Source organism: Talaromyces stipitatus, genomic scaffold, assembly GCF_000003125.1.
Source record: "Talaromyces stipitatus ATCC 10500 scf_1105507295487 genomic scaffold, whole genome shotgun sequence".
Taxonomy (NCBI): Eukaryota; Fungi; Ascomycota; class Eurotiomycetes; order Eurotiales; family Trichocomaceae; genus Talaromyces; species Talaromyces stipitatus.
This window is the reverse complement of record NW_002990120.1, coordinates 1,645,543-1,659,256: the sequence shown is the minus strand read 5'-3', so window position 1 is coordinate 1,659,256 and position 13,714 is coordinate 1,645,543. Positions and strand designations below refer to the sequence as shown.

General features: G+C 45.0%; 8 protein-coding genes across 8 annotated transcripts; 1 reads left to right on the top strand and 7 right to left on the bottom strand.

The window, feature by feature from the left end:
- Nucleotide 1: 1 nt before the first annotated feature.
- TSTA_058120 (uncharacterized protein) lies at nucleotides 2–364 on the top strand (the record flags this gene model as incomplete). Its single annotated transcript, XM_002487389.1, has 3 exons — nucleotides 2–173; nucleotides 301–310; nucleotides 343–364. The coding sequence occupies 3 exons, from the start codon at nucleotides 2–4 to the stop codon at nucleotides 362–364; spliced, it is 204 nt and encodes a 67-aa protein (XP_002487434.1).
- A 724-nt stretch (nucleotides 365–1,088) lies between these two features.
- On the bottom strand, nucleotides 1,089–3,082 carry TSTA_058110 (AMP dependent CoA ligase, putative; the record flags this gene model as incomplete). The annotated part of the gene is made up of 3 exons (XM_002487388.1): nucleotides 1,089–1,259; nucleotides 1,322–1,664; nucleotides 1,695–3,082. The coding sequence occupies 3 exons, from the start codon at nucleotides 3,080–3,082 to the stop codon at nucleotides 1,089–1,091; spliced, it is 1,902 nt and encodes a 633-aa protein (XP_002487433.1).
- A 110-nt stretch (nucleotides 3,083–3,192) lies between these two features.
- Nucleotides 3,193–4,195, bottom strand: TSTA_058100 (uncharacterized protein). The gene is made up of 2 exons (XM_002487387.1): nucleotides 4,100–4,195; nucleotides 3,193–4,041 (listed from the first exon to the last, which is right to left on the bottom strand). Exons 1-2 carry the CDS (start codon nucleotides 4,152–4,154, stop codon nucleotides 3,611–3,613), a joined length of 486 nt encoding a protein of 161 aa, XP_002487432.1. The 5' UTR covers nucleotides 4,155–4,195; the 3' UTR covers nucleotides 3,193–3,610.
- A 424-nt stretch (nucleotides 4,196–4,619) lies between these two features.
- Nucleotides 4,620–5,261, bottom strand: TSTA_058090 (uncharacterized protein; the record flags this gene model as incomplete). Its single annotated transcript, XM_002487386.1, has 2 exons — nucleotides 5,037–5,261; nucleotides 4,620–4,982 (listed from the first exon to the last, which is right to left on the bottom strand). The coding sequence occupies exons 1-2, from the start codon at nucleotides 5,223–5,225 to the stop codon at nucleotides 4,620–4,622; spliced, it is 552 nt and encodes a 183-aa protein (XP_002487431.1). The 5' UTR covers nucleotides 5,226–5,261.
- A 438-nt stretch (nucleotides 5,262–5,699) lies between these two features.
- On the bottom strand, nucleotides 5,700–6,939 carry TSTA_058080 (norsolorinic acid reductase, putative; the record flags this gene model as incomplete). The annotated part of the gene is made up of 3 exons (XM_002487385.1): nucleotides 5,700–6,386; nucleotides 6,447–6,770; nucleotides 6,823–6,939. The coding sequence occupies 3 exons, from the start codon at nucleotides 6,937–6,939 to the stop codon at nucleotides 5,700–5,702; spliced, it is 1,128 nt and encodes a 375-aa protein (XP_002487430.1).
- A 678-nt stretch (nucleotides 6,940–7,617) lies between these two features.
- TSTA_058070 (short-chain dehydrogenases/reductase, putative) lies at nucleotides 7,618–8,546 on the bottom strand (the record flags this gene model as incomplete). Its single annotated transcript, XM_002487384.1, has 2 exons — nucleotides 7,618–7,653; nucleotides 7,713–8,546. The coding sequence occupies 2 exons, from the start codon at nucleotides 8,544–8,546 to the stop codon at nucleotides 7,618–7,620; spliced, it is 870 nt and encodes a 289-aa protein (XP_002487429.1).
- Nucleotides 8,547–9,549: 1,003 nt separating this feature from the next.
- Nucleotides 9,550–10,269, bottom strand: TSTA_058060 (O-methyltransferase, putative; the record flags this gene model as incomplete). Its single annotated transcript, XM_002487383.1, has 2 exons — nucleotides 9,550–9,830; nucleotides 9,945–10,269. The coding sequence occupies 2 exons, from the start codon at nucleotides 10,267–10,269 to the stop codon at nucleotides 9,550–9,552; spliced, it is 606 nt and encodes a 201-aa protein (XP_002487428.1).
- Nucleotides 10,270–11,823: 1,554 nt separating this feature from the next.
- On the bottom strand, nucleotides 11,824–13,297 carry TSTA_058050 (GMC type oxidoreductase, putative; the record flags this gene model as incomplete). The annotated part of the gene is made up of 5 exons (XM_002487382.1): nucleotides 11,824–11,951; nucleotides 11,994–12,467; nucleotides 12,515–12,772; nucleotides 12,857–13,010; nucleotides 13,064–13,297. 5 exons carry the CDS (start codon nucleotides 13,295–13,297, stop codon nucleotides 11,824–11,826), a joined length of 1,248 nt encoding a protein of 415 aa, XP_002487427.1.
- Between the last annotated feature and the right edge of the window lie 417 nt (nucleotides 13,298–13,714).

The window sequence follows — 13,714 nt, the reverse complement described above, 5'->3', positions numbered from 1 at the left end:
AATGCCACATTTCGGCGTCCAAAACGTGGGGCAGATTGTAGCAGCTGCGCTAATAGAACCTGAGAAGTCCAAAAGCCATGAGATTGAGCTTGGAAACGAGAATCTGATACTGGAAGATACGAGGCAATTGCTGAGCAAAGCTTCTGGAGTTGACATTAAGACGCGGGTTCTAAGTAAGGAGGAGGCTGCTAGTTTATTCTTCACGGTGGGCACCTTGATTTTCCAACAACTTGCCAACGAGAAAGATCTCAGCATTGATGGGAAGGCCTTAAACGAAAAATATGATATTCCATTCAATAGTCTCAAAGACGTTATTAACAGAGAGAAAGAATTACTAAATAGGTCTGTCTCAGGAGCCAAATAAGTAGGAGAATGAATTGTTCATGGTCCAATCAACGTAAATATGAGAAGCGGTAGAAGTATATACTATTTTTCCTTACCATATAGGATATGAATTAAGAAAAATTAACATGCAATTAAAGTGGTGCAAGAAACTTCTCTGCCTTTCTGTCATTTAAATGTGGTGTTAATGAAAGTTACTGTATAAACCCATTCGGAAAACTAGTGTTGAAATTATCAGGCTTATTTTGCCCTTAATCTCGTGAAATTGATAGGAACCAGATTTTACTGTAATTTCTCAAAAATGAAGACTTAGATTTCTCTGACCATGTTGTGCTGTTTCTCACAGAGAATTGTCCTCCATAATGAAGAATCAAAACGCCTCGCTTTATACGTGTTTCTTCCTAATTGGTAGACCAGTTGGGCCTCACTGCACTGTGCACTTCACCAATAATATCTAACAACTAGCTATCCGTAATTTGCGCAGGTACGCTCATACATCTATCTGCCCAACTCGCGAAAGAAGGAACGCATACATGCTAGAGACACTACGAGAAGTAAAAATAAGGATAAAGGATGATGGAATGAAAAAGATGATGATGGAACAGACACCACTTCATACCGAAGAAAACCATCTGTTAAATGCTGACTCATACTCAGGTCTTGATTGCTGATAACCTGCCGAGGTGCCTTTCCACGTCTTCCTGCAATTTTGATTTCACGATCTTATGTGTTTGATTGACTGGAAACTAGAGAAGTCCGAGCTCTTTCAACGATACAATCCCCCCAAGGGCATAGTCTTTACCAAAGGCAATGCGAACATGCTCCTTAATTTGGTCTTGAGTTTTGCCGTTGTTCGAATTCAGAGCTGCAAAAGGCTCGTATCCGACGATAGGGTGTCTGATGGGAACGACGATTGTCTATATTGTGAGTAAGATTCCAAACTAATTATGAGAACTATTAGGGACCGCACAGTACCTACCTGTGACCCGATGAATGCCGCGATAGAGCTTTCCAGTGCCGCGGGCATAATTGCAACACCAGCGCGCTTGATCATGTCCTTCTGCCGGCCAAGAATTGACACCAGTCCATCCTCATTAACCATGGCGACATCTCCGGTATTGAACCAGCGCACACCGTGATCACAATAAAATGATGCCTCAGATCTGCCGCCAAAGTAGTGCTTGATAAGACTTCCGCTTGTAATATGAAGCTCACCGAATTGACATTTCTTGACAATGCAGTTCTTTTCGGTATCACAAACACGAATAGTCGCTCCTGGTGCGACGACGCCAATGGGGCAGATTTCACCGAAGAATGGTATGCTTGAAATTGGAGTTTTGAAAAATGGCTACATGAATGAACCACCACCCTCAGTCATTCCATGGTTGACGCATACTTGAGCCTTAGGGGAAAGAGAGGCAGTCTTGAGCAATAGTCCCTTGGTAATAGCATCCCCGCCGACCTGAACCCGCTTTACAGAGCTGATATCAACGGGATTTGCGGTAAGTTTGGCTATTATTTCATGAATCATTGGTGGGGTCAACACTATAAAAGTAATATGTAGATTAATTATGGCGTCGAGAGCTTTCCTGACATTGAATTCCTGTCCTGTCATAACCACCGCACCTCCCGCTTTCCAAGTCTGCATTGTTTGTGCTGGTGCGATTCCACGTGAGTTATGAGCCTGTTGTAAAGCGAGCGTACCATTGACTTCGTCGACGAGCCATGACTGTGAGTGAAGCATATGCGACATGTTCGAAATGCGTACTGGGCATCCTTTCGGCATGCCGGATGTGCCAGACGTAAATATGATGGAATGGATACGGTTGGGGTTGTCATTGCGGGCGGCCGCGACAAGTGCTTCTTCATCAATGGGGCATTTCAACGTTTCATGAACCAATTCTGCGAGAGGCCTCCAGTGACCGAATCTCGAGGAGGAGAGACAGATTTTAATTGGTTTTGGTAGTCGCAGTTCCGAAATTGCAACGTCGATGGACTTTCCAGTAATTGCGTCAGGTGTAACAACAACCTGTGGCTTGAGGGCTTGAATCGTAGCCTTGAGGGTAGTGAAACCGGAAATATCAAGCACTTCTGGGTCGAGACTAACATATGTAACACGAAGCAGAATGCAAGCCCGAAGAAGGAGTGTATACTCTCCGCCATTGGGAATGATCATAAGTAGTTTGGAATCTGGTTTGACTCCATTGGCTATCATCCCGGCCGCAAGTTTCAAGGAAGTGCGATGCAGTTGACTGTATAAGATTGTCAAGTATTGTGATGAAATATGCGGTTTCTGCTTTTCCTGGATGACAGGCTTCGGCTTATCTATCTTCTTCTCAAATCTTGTGGGCTGTGTGAATGCTCCATATTGGAGAGGAGAGAACGTGCCATGTTGGAAGGGAGAGACTGCACTGATCTTCGTAAAAGATACTTTTTGAGTGATAGTGGTAGTATCTAGGTCTAGTACACGACTTTCTCCAGACAGCAAATACGGGAGTGCATCCACTGACTGAAACGTGGATATAACTGCTGATCCGTCTGGATTCTTTTTTAATCCCTGCTCGATGTGGACAAACACCAAGGAATGCTCCCAGACTCCACCACTAACCTCTGATAGATAATCCTCAGATCCAGTTTTATCAACATTTTGCTCCCTTCGCCAAGACAATAAATCGAGAAGTAGGTTGCGGAGAGGTGATGTGAACATCGCCAGCAGTATAATAGAGTTTAGCCACATCATGATGGGTTCAAAAAAGAGGGATACTGATAGACCATGTGCTAAACATCGATCGTCAATCGTCTTTCATTTTTTAGTAATGCTTTCATTCAAGAGCTATCGAACATATAGAATAGACTCAGGGCCATCTCCATCCCGGCTTGTCCCTAACTCGGCCCTGAACCATGTCTTGATACCTATTCTGCAGTACAGAGTAATCACTACTGTAATATTATACTTCTCGAAAACCCAAGTAATCTGCACAAGGGTATTTCGTAGCATTCAAGAGCCAATTCATTGGATTTGGAAAGTCGACAATTGAAAATCGCAGATCGGGGATCGGAGCTCGGGATTGAAATCGACGCTAAAATCACTAATTAACCCTAAAGCCCCAAACTAAACTTACATTGACATCCAACAAGCTAACTGTGAGTTCGGCCTATTCTATATATGTAAATATATATAATTGCTGTCAACTTTATATACAATTTGGTACCGTCAGGGCCAATGTCATGGAAGTTTACCAGTTTCGCACATGTCGATCTATCCTCGCTATTCAGCAAACGTCCACATGGCTCCCATAACAGCCCCAGCGAGGGGTATAAATGACCTAGTCAAGTGCATCCAACTCCACTTGGTAACTAGCTCCGTAGCCTCAGAGATAGGCATGACCGTTGGATCTGCAAGGGAAATCCTCTGCAGGCGGAAGAGCTCATTGTTTGTCGGCACCATAACGAACCAGGTAAAAGGCACCATGGTCAAGGTAGTAATGCCTGCGATCAAGAAACGGCGCCATGGTTGTTTGGAACTCCTCTTTTTAACAGCTGCGTAGGAGTATAACAAAAACGTTCCAACTGCCATGGTAGGTAGGGCCATGTGTCCGTAGTGGTACATACGGACCCACTGAAAAAACAGCTGGGGAGCCTCAGTCGTAGTATCGAGAAGGACAGGAACAGCGAAAAGGGATAGAGACATCATCGCACCTACAGACATGTCAGATTTCCTAATTCTCGCATTATTGCTGCTTTAAATATGACCTACCCGAGAGAAAGGATCCAGTTACTACCGCAGTAGCTTGTATGCTTATTGTAGACATGACTAGGGGTGCCTCCTGCTAATAGTGGAATATAAATATAATTCCCCGTTTCGTAGCTTCATAATTTTCTACAATGTCCCATTAAGCTATTGGGTTCGAGTTGGTTTTAAAGTGCAATGTTTAATTCTATGTAGCAAGCAAATATAGCGAGTGAAAACAAATGTCCCGAATCCCGACATCAGAGGGATGGCGCACGGAAAGACAAATTCACCCGATGCACTCACAGACGTTTCTTAAGCTGTCATGTTTTGGGTAAATTTCCTTGGAACTTTTATTTTTATTATATTCTTGAAAGAATAGCCAATCCCTTAAGCGTAAAAATGACCAATAAAGAACTTTAACAAGTTCTCCCCAGTGTGTGAAGATGAATCTTACAATCCTGTGGATGACTAATTATAATACAGCGAGCTTCAATTTTCCCATAATCTTAATTTTACGGCACATTCTAGCTACAAGTTATTGCCATTACTTGGTCGTGAATCGATAAATTCCGTACAAAACCACAATTACCGGGAGCACGTTCTGCGTAGTGCGAATCAATGTGCCGAGGGGGGTTGGCGCCTGGTAGTCTTTCATTCCATCAACAGCCTCACCATCCCGAATGAACTCAGTAATCCAGCCAATAGTCATCGCGCTTCGCCTTGTGTCGGCAAAATTCTCATGGTCCCCAACCAGATGTTGCTTGTACCACGGGTCATCCTTCATACGCTTGTAATCATCTACATCTTTGAAGATAACCTGACTGAAACAGTCAAAGTCGGCCAAATTGGCCATTTGGTGGTCGAATAGCCGCTTCATGAGGGCCCGAGTTTCTTCCTGATTGTGGATCTTGGATTTTGGTTCAGTACTCATGGAAAAGATAACAGTAGGACATTGAATTACCATCGTCCATCGCTTGACGCCATATTTTACCATGAGATGTTTGGTCATCGGTGCCGAGACCTGTGTCATATGATGTCTATAGTCCTCCTCACTCATACCTTCCTTCTTATAGCCGCAAATGGTAAGGCATAAAAACTGCTTGTGAGGGTCGCCAGCAGGGCGGGGCGGAATAATGAGAGAGTCGACCATGATGTTTATGAGTTTTGAGAATTGAAAATGAACTCTGAGAGTTGAATAACAACGTAGAATAATTGCAACTTTATAGACTCGGAGCCGGGAAGGATACAGGTAGGGCTTCGGGGCATGAGGTAGGTATCATAACTTGGCAGCCCTAAAAGCCCGAAATCCCAGGGCAATTCCCTGCACCCAAACATCCGGATATTTCCTACTCAATTTCGATAATAGCATCACAGTATTAGTGGGTCAAAGCACAGGAAATATTGGAATTTCCATATTATGATACTATCCACAACATGTCATTTTGGACTTCATCATCAATTTGGTATTGATGAAGTCGAGAGCATGTAGACAAGTGAAAACTCGTTCACTCAAATTCTCATCTAGACGAGATCCACCTCATAACTCGTAAACAGATCTTGGTTCTTACAATACTTCTCCTACCGAGGAGCCTGCCAGGGCGCAGTAAGCTTACCGTCATGCGGTTTAATCGCAGCAGGGGGGGGCAACATAATCAAAGTACCCCAAATCATGCAAGATAGTAACATGCTGCGGTCCCTCGATCATATGGTGTGCCGTATTGATGAAATTGTGTGTAAAGCCAATATCAAAATTATAGCCTGTCTCAATCTCAGCAACGTCTTCGGGCGTAAGACGGAGTTTTAACGCCTCGATATTAGCCTTCAGATGCTCAACTTTGCGTCCTCCAATGATCGGGTAGAAGTAAGGTGTCTTTTGCATAGCGTACGCCAGCGTAACGCTGGTAAGGGGCACATTGTGCCTCTTCGCAACGTTATCAAGGACCTGAGAAACTTGTTGCTCGCGTCCAATCAATATGGTAGGTGGTATCCGACGGGCACCAGCACCCTCGCTACCTAGTGTCTTGAAGTACCCATTAACTAAAACACCAAAGGCCAGAATGGCCATTCCTTCTTCGCGAGCCATGGGAATAATTTCCCGTTCCATGTCACGCTGTTGAGCGGAGTAGCGGCCCTGGTATACGCTAAAGGTACGCAGGCCGTGGTGACGAGCGTAGGCGTTGGCTTTGGTGACGAACCAGGCTGGTGCGTCGGAGATACCAAGGTAAAGGACTTTGCCATGAATGACAAGCGCATTGAGAGATTGCATCAATTCTAGGATAGAACTTGCGTAGTCCCATGCATGGACGTAGTACTTTCTCTCAGTCAGCCTCTAAAATTTGATTTCTAAAATATGGGAGCGGATGAAACTTACAATATCGATATAATCCGTATTCATTGCTTTGAGACTGGCTTCAATCGAAATGTGCATACACTTATTTCCAGTGCCTCCGTAATTGCTCTGATTCACAGACTTTCCCGCCATAGGAGTCATGGCGTACTTTGTCGCAATAATCATTTCATTATGACGACCGCGATCCTTCATCCAATCACCAATCCATTCCTCGCTCTGGCTACCCTGGTAGGTATTGGCAGTGTCAACAAAATTTCCGTCGAGATAGTAGAAAGTATCTAAAAGTTCGTAGGCCATTTCTTTGGTGCATTCGCCGAGACCCATGCCCCAGTTTGTGCCAAAGCCCTGTGATGTACAACATTAGTTTGAGCAAAAGTTTCAAGATTAAGCGAATTACGAATGGCTTACTCATGCCCCCCAAACATAGAGGGCTGACGCGCACAGAGGCATTGGGAGAGAGAAGACGGTGTCTGCCGAGTGCAGACTTGGGAGGGGAAGGTGGGATCATAGCCATTTTGAGTGATGTGAGACTTGAGGGAATAGTAGTTTTAAAAGCTGATTGTATAACTCAAGAAAGGAGATGATAAATTTCTCCTGGTGAAGACCTTTTATTATCTCTGTATTTATAGTTATGCACAAGCTTCCCTGGAGAAAGCTCCACGCTGGATTGAGTTCCACAATAACCCTTTGTTAAACTCATAACCGATAACACTGAGGTTCTCCCTGGCTTCCTTAATCACGCTATCTCCTTACGCCAATTCCGAGTGGTTGAGTTCTTCGTGTAAATGCTACTTACTAGGGTAGCGGTCGGACCAAGATGTCGCAGTTGGGGCTCATGCCACGCGCATCTAGGTTAGACACAAGAGAAGCTCCTGAGACATGACCGATGCGCGGAGTCCGATTCCTTTGCTACCATCTTGTTAGGCAGTGTGTGATTAGGTAGCTGGTTCAGGAAGATTAGAATACGTAATTTACAAACAGGTTTATGCATGGCGCAGGTTGATTTACTTGGCGTTGTTGAATTTTTATTTTCTATTTTGGGAACTAAAGGGGAAAAAAAAGGTTGGAGCTCAAGTTGAGACGTTCTGCGATCAGAGTATTCCAATGCATTGGCTGATTGCGATGACTTGAAATTTGAATTCAGTAGCACCTTGTAAAAATGCTACGATTTAGATTGAATCTAACTTGCTCATTAAATGGTATTAAAGTGAAGACCTGATCCTAGATACTAGACAAAAGTACTTCAGAACTGACCAAAGTGCCAAGGCATACAGCTTATTTCTTCACTTTCTGCTCAACAACATCCAATCCAGTCAACTTCTTAATAGTCGAATCCATCATTCCGTGAGGCAAAATCGTTCCAAGACGAGCAGTCTTAGCATTGTAACCGCGCCAGATTATAGCAGGAGGCTTCTTCTTGGTCAAGTCACCGACAACCTCAGCAGCCCAGCGGTCGGGTGGAGTACCGACGTCGCTCATCTTGTCGTTGCGCATGGCACTCTCAACGGCTTCTCTAGCAGGAGCATAGATGGAGTTGGGTGGTAACGAGATCGGGGTGTTTTCCTTCTGGTTCTTGATAATGTTGGTCGCGACGGCACCGGTCTTGAGCTCAACGACAGTAATACCGAAGGGCTCGAGCTCGAGTCGCATGGAATCGGAGAAGGTAGCCATAGCGGCCTTGGAAGCGCTGTAAGCGGATTGGAAAGGGACGCCCATGGTGGACACTACCGAGGTGTGGTTGACGATCATTCCTTTTGATTTGAGGAGCAGAGGCAAGAATGCCTGGATGACTTTGATTTGAGCCCAGACATTGGTCTCAAAACCGCGCTTAGCATCTTCAATGTCCATATCAGCGATAGGCATGCTGTACGAAGTACCGGCGTTGTTGACGAGAATGTCTAAGGTCGAAACCCTGGAGGCAGCTTCAGCAATGGAAGCATCGGACAAAACATCGAGAGCCATGGTCTCAACACCCGCAGACCTCAACTTGGACATTTTGTTGGGGTTACGAGCAGTGGCAATGACATTGAAGCCAGCTTTATGGAAGGCAAGAGCTAGGGCAGCACCCATGCCGCCATCAGAGCAGCCAGTGGTGAGAACGGTGCGCGTGGGAGAAGACATGTTGTTATGGATGATTAAGAAGGCATTCGAGATTTGGAAGAATAGAGAGTGATGCAGAAAGAAAGTAACGATCCTACGAGAGGAAGTTGGGAAGAACCGAGCTTTAAAAGAGTTTCCTGTGGGGCCATGGCCAGCTACTAGTGGAGGTCGACAGCATTAAAGAGAGCTTTCGGATTTCTAAGCAGGTATCGAGGGAATAGCTGTCCGACTTTTGGGCTAGAGTAATACAGCGGCAAATGTAGACTCTTATAACAATGATTGGGATAATAAATGTTTTTAAAGCGGAAAAGGGAAAGGCCAGCAGATGACAAGTTGTCGCATTTCCGTCTACATAGTAAAGTACTCCGTAGAATGTCCCTGGCCAGGTGGGGCACAGCATGGACCCTGGTGAGGCTAGACTAGTCTGGGTGTACTAAGGCTAGGCTAAGCAAGACGGAACCCAACGCTACATTTGAGGCATTTTGTGGGCAGTGACAGCGTGATACATTGAATTCCTATCACAAGTTCGCAGCAACTTGATCGTGAACATGAAGACTCGATCAATAATAATGTACTCCAGCAATATTATTTTGCATCTGTGTGGATAGTCGGAATGTCAAGTTGCTTTTTTGAGAAGGGCTAACCAAGACAGACAACGCCATCACTAGCGATTTGCGAGTACGTAGTCCGATCAAGCGCTAAATCTGATCGAACGAGGACCCACTACGATGATGGTGGATCTCCACTCAAAATAATGCAAGCGCCGCAACTTTAATAATTTCACCAATAGGAGACCATAATCCCGAAAAGGACTAGCTCGTGTATTTTTCTACTGTGGGTCTGTCACTTCGCTTGTACAAGCGCTCTATCCAACTCCACCGACATCATTCGACTATGCGTACACTATCGAGATTATGCAAACTTTTGGTCGTGCAAAGTATTGGAAATATCGAGAATCATAAAGAATCAGGAAAGACCCAGTCACATAGTCACATGATAGCACAAGAAAAAATTGGGTAAGAATCTATTCAAGCTTGTGCCCCTTGAACGCAGGCAACACGGCTTCAACAACCGCATGCTTGGGTCCATCCTGGTTGTACCAGATCTTGTTAAGCACCAGTCCAGCCGATGCAATCAACTCCTTCCACTCGGACTCGGATCGCTCCATACCACCCAGACTCATCATGTTGATGTCCTGCATGGCAAGATCGCGTAGGCATCCGACGTCAGCGAGGACCATGTCGGCAATGGCAATGCGTGAGTAGTCGTCCATGTACTTCTTGGTGTTTTCAAGCAATTCTTGTCCTTTTTTTTGGCCCCAGATGTGAAACACACGGCGGAAATGGTATAATCGTGCGCATATATACATACTCCAGGTTAGTAATGACAGCATATTTGTTGGAGGAGAGTAAGACCTACCCCGAGGCAAAGGATTAAAGAAGGACGCTGGAGCCGTCTCAATATATTGAGGCGATCCATTATTCGTAGCGTCGGTAACGACATCCGGCAAATCAAGCAAGATCATGCGGCCCTTCATATCAGGATAATCCTGACGAATACCCTCCAAAGCCTGGCCACGACCACCACGAACATCCACAACGGCAATTGCACCCTCAGCAACCGGAGGGTCAAGCTCCAAAGCTTTCTGGAATGGGAATGCGCTGGTGCGATGGCCAATACGACCCAATCTCATACCCGCATTCCATGACTTGATACGTTGGGGATTGGCCTGTAAGTATTCCATGTATCCCGGATCTGTACGGCCACAGCGCTCCCTTTCCTGCTCGTTTTGGTGGCATGCTTCAACCACGTCGGTTGAGCTGCCGAAAGTGAGTAATTGGGCTCTCGAAGGAGACTTTTATGACTGGATTTCTTTCCCGCAGTACTTTTTGCCTGTGTGACATTTGCTCAGACCTAAACTCTAGGGTAGCTCATCTTCAAGAAACTAAGCATACAGAAAAAGAAGGAGAAAGGAAGAATCTGTGTGTGAGCTCGCTACAGCCCTTTGTAAGCGCGTATGGCCTCGTCGGTGCCTAAATAGGAAGTCATAACAACAAAGGGATATCCCGTTGTACGGCCAGCTAGGGCTTAGGGCTCAACGAGACCACGGAGCGGCACTACAAAGGACCGAGATTACACGACAGCGATTCTTGCAGCCGTCACAGCCTGCGTAGGTGCGTTTTCATAGGTATGCGAGGTTCTTTTTTTTTTCTATATATATATCATGTTTTGGCGGACACCCAGGTAATCTTTGACTATTGGACGTATTCATTTGTTATGAAATGTATTAGTATGAAAACATGAAGGTAGCTGAAAGTACATGTCAGAAAAGTGAGAAATAAAATTATTACCTACTTTTGTAATAGGAGGTTAATCAAAGAGCTGGACAGGAGGAATTATCAATATGGCAGACGGTCATTCGGTGCCTTCAATCTTCATTAACAAAGGTACTGTTGCTAACGTACAGAGACTGAAGCTTGAGAAGAAAGAATCCTAGTAACAAGAAGCCTTTTTCTTATGAGTGTGTGAGTAGTTGACAGGAAACCTCACATTATCCACCTAGTTGATGTGGCTTGTCACAGATATCATGTTGTACTGTTTCAGTACTGTTGGTTTAGCTACGTCCTGATAACACGAAGCACAGGATTACGCAGTAAGGCTATTCCAAAGAGCCCATGAACCTGATAATATTGATGTTATTCGAATATTATGACTGATCCCCAAAAAGGGAGGAGAAGGATAATTACATGCAGGTAAAGGGGATATCCCCAGGGAACCGGAATAGCTAATATTCCGGTGTTGATACTCAACACCTGGGGATTCCCGTACACACAAGTACTGTTACAACTTTCCTGTTGGATGAATTATGAGTGGGCTGTCAGATGCAGAGATCTCCGAGCCAGGACTATAGTGGAACATGAACAAAATTATTTATGAAAGAGAAATATACTGAAGTGTAATATTGTAGTTATTAAATCACGTAGTCTTTAAAAAATACGGCATAATGGTTGTTCCTGGCAGTCTGAAGTCAATCTCATATACATCACACACTTTTAGCAGATGGCTTTATTACATAAAATCAACCTAGGACGCACGAAAAGCCATCAAAAGATGAAATCGTTTAAAGTAGATATTCCCTTTGTCATGTAATGCTAGCGGATATAAATTAACTACAGGCTGTAAAGTCGAATCGAGAATTAAAATTGCAAGAAAACAGATGTAAGCATATTTATTGTACGGAAAACCAGAAATAAAAAAGGGTACATTGAAGCATGTGTTCTAATTAACCAAGCAATTCTTAATTCTCATCATCAGCATCAGCTGCAATGATATCCTTAGCAGCTCGGTTGGCTAAAGCATAAACTGTGGCCTGAGGGTGACAAGTGACAGGCAAAGGGAAAGTGCTCGAGTCAACAACACGGATGCCTTTCAAACCATTCAATCGTCAATTGCTGTTAAGTGCCTTACAAATAGCTACTGTTCCCATGGGGTGGTGGAAAGTGTCAGTCTGAGCTTGAATAACAGCCCAGATTTCATCATCAGTTGTCAGTGGAGTCGTAGGGTAAATCTGGTTGATGGTGAGCTTCTTGATTTCCTCATTCTGGATAACGTTCATCAGGATCTTGAAACCGACGATGATAGCAGCCCTTTCGGCTTCGGTGGAGTAGTAGTTGGTGTAGATTAATGGATCTACGGTGTAGTCGGCCGTGTTGATAGTGACAGAACCAGAACCTTCTGGCTGGAAGAGACTGGCCCAGGCGGTGAGAGCGCTGTCAGGGGTTGCAAGGAAAGGCAAGGCTGAGAACTCCAGGAGAATGTGAGGACAGTCCTCGGGCAAAGAGGTGTGGTGGCTACTGTCAATTCCATCCCAGGTGGAGTCAGGTAGACGGAAAGCGGCGTAGACAAAACCGTTATTGGAACCAAGGATTCCAGTTCGATTGACTGCATACTCTGCTTGAGCCTTGGCAGCAACAGTGGCATTCTCTAACCATTGGTATGCAGTATAATTTCAGGGACAACTTCGAGTTCAATGATTGACAAAGCGTGGTCACGAAGTTTGGAACCAACATCAGGGATGCCAGCAACGACTTCGATTCCGGGAGGTTTCAAGGTTTCTTTGGGACCGACACCAGAAAGTAAAAGAAGCCTGGGGGTGTTGATAGCACCGCCGCTAACAATGATCTCTTTACCCTTGATGGTAGTGGCCTTACCATCAACACGGTAAGTGACACTGACGGCAGTGGTACCTTCAAAGTTGATCTTAGAGGCCCATGTCTAAGTAAGGATCTCGACGTTGGAGCGGTCCTCGATGAGAGTTCCAAAAGCGCTACGACCGTAGGAACGGGTGCGATTGATAGCAGTAATAGAAGACAGTCCTCGGTCAAGGCCGATACCACGGCCATCAGTCATGTCAACCTCATCGAGACCCAGCTCATTCTGCACAGCATCGAAAAAAGGATCTAATAAAAGGGTGCATCGCAGGAGCTAAAAGCTGTTAGCAATTTTCGTTCAATCTCATGAATTGCGGTTTCACTGACTATCAATGGTAGCATTGTTGATGCTGTCCGGACCAGCTTCAATGAGGACAACGCTCTTTTTTCCATTACGAAAAGCTGCTCACCCAGAACAAGACCTGCAGGACCAGCACCGACGATAACATAATCGGCAGGTTGAGTGCCGTGACGACCATGGCCTTGACCACCGCGAGCAGCAACACCAACAGCGATAGCTGCGACAGCGAGCAAGTGGACTTGGAAGAATAATTGACCCATTCTGTTTGCCGTAAAAGGTCGAATCTATATACAGCTAGATCTTGTAAGTAATATGATAGTTTCATAGTACGAAATGCACGAGAAAAGAATCTATAAAGAGGAGCTCGTATTGATAGGGGTATGGATAGACAGGGCGAAGACTGGTTTCCCCGAGCTGATTGCGTCTGTTTAGTACACAGTAGTGCTATTACAAGTCCAGATTCAGTAATCTATCTCTTAGGTAGCCGATACTTCGGGAATCGGGGCTCAGATGCTCATGCGGGCTTGTTGACCACCGAACAAGTCGATAGAGCACATTGATTCGGTTGTTAATTTTGCTGCTACATGAAGCAGTGCAATTGTGTCGCTGGCCGTAATGTGTGCAGGTGACTTTGTCCGGAACATGGAGTAAAAAATTAGATTTGCGTAAAACATAGA

Coding starts and splice junctions, on each gene's coding strand:
- TSTA_058100 (XM_002487387.1), bottom strand. CDS start 4,154: ATGTCTACAATAAGCATACAAGCTACTGCGGTAGTAACTGGATCCTTT. Junction 4,042..4,099: donor AACTGGATCCTTTCTCTCGG/GTAGGTCATATT, acceptor ACATGTCTGTAG/GTGCGATGATGTCTCTATCC.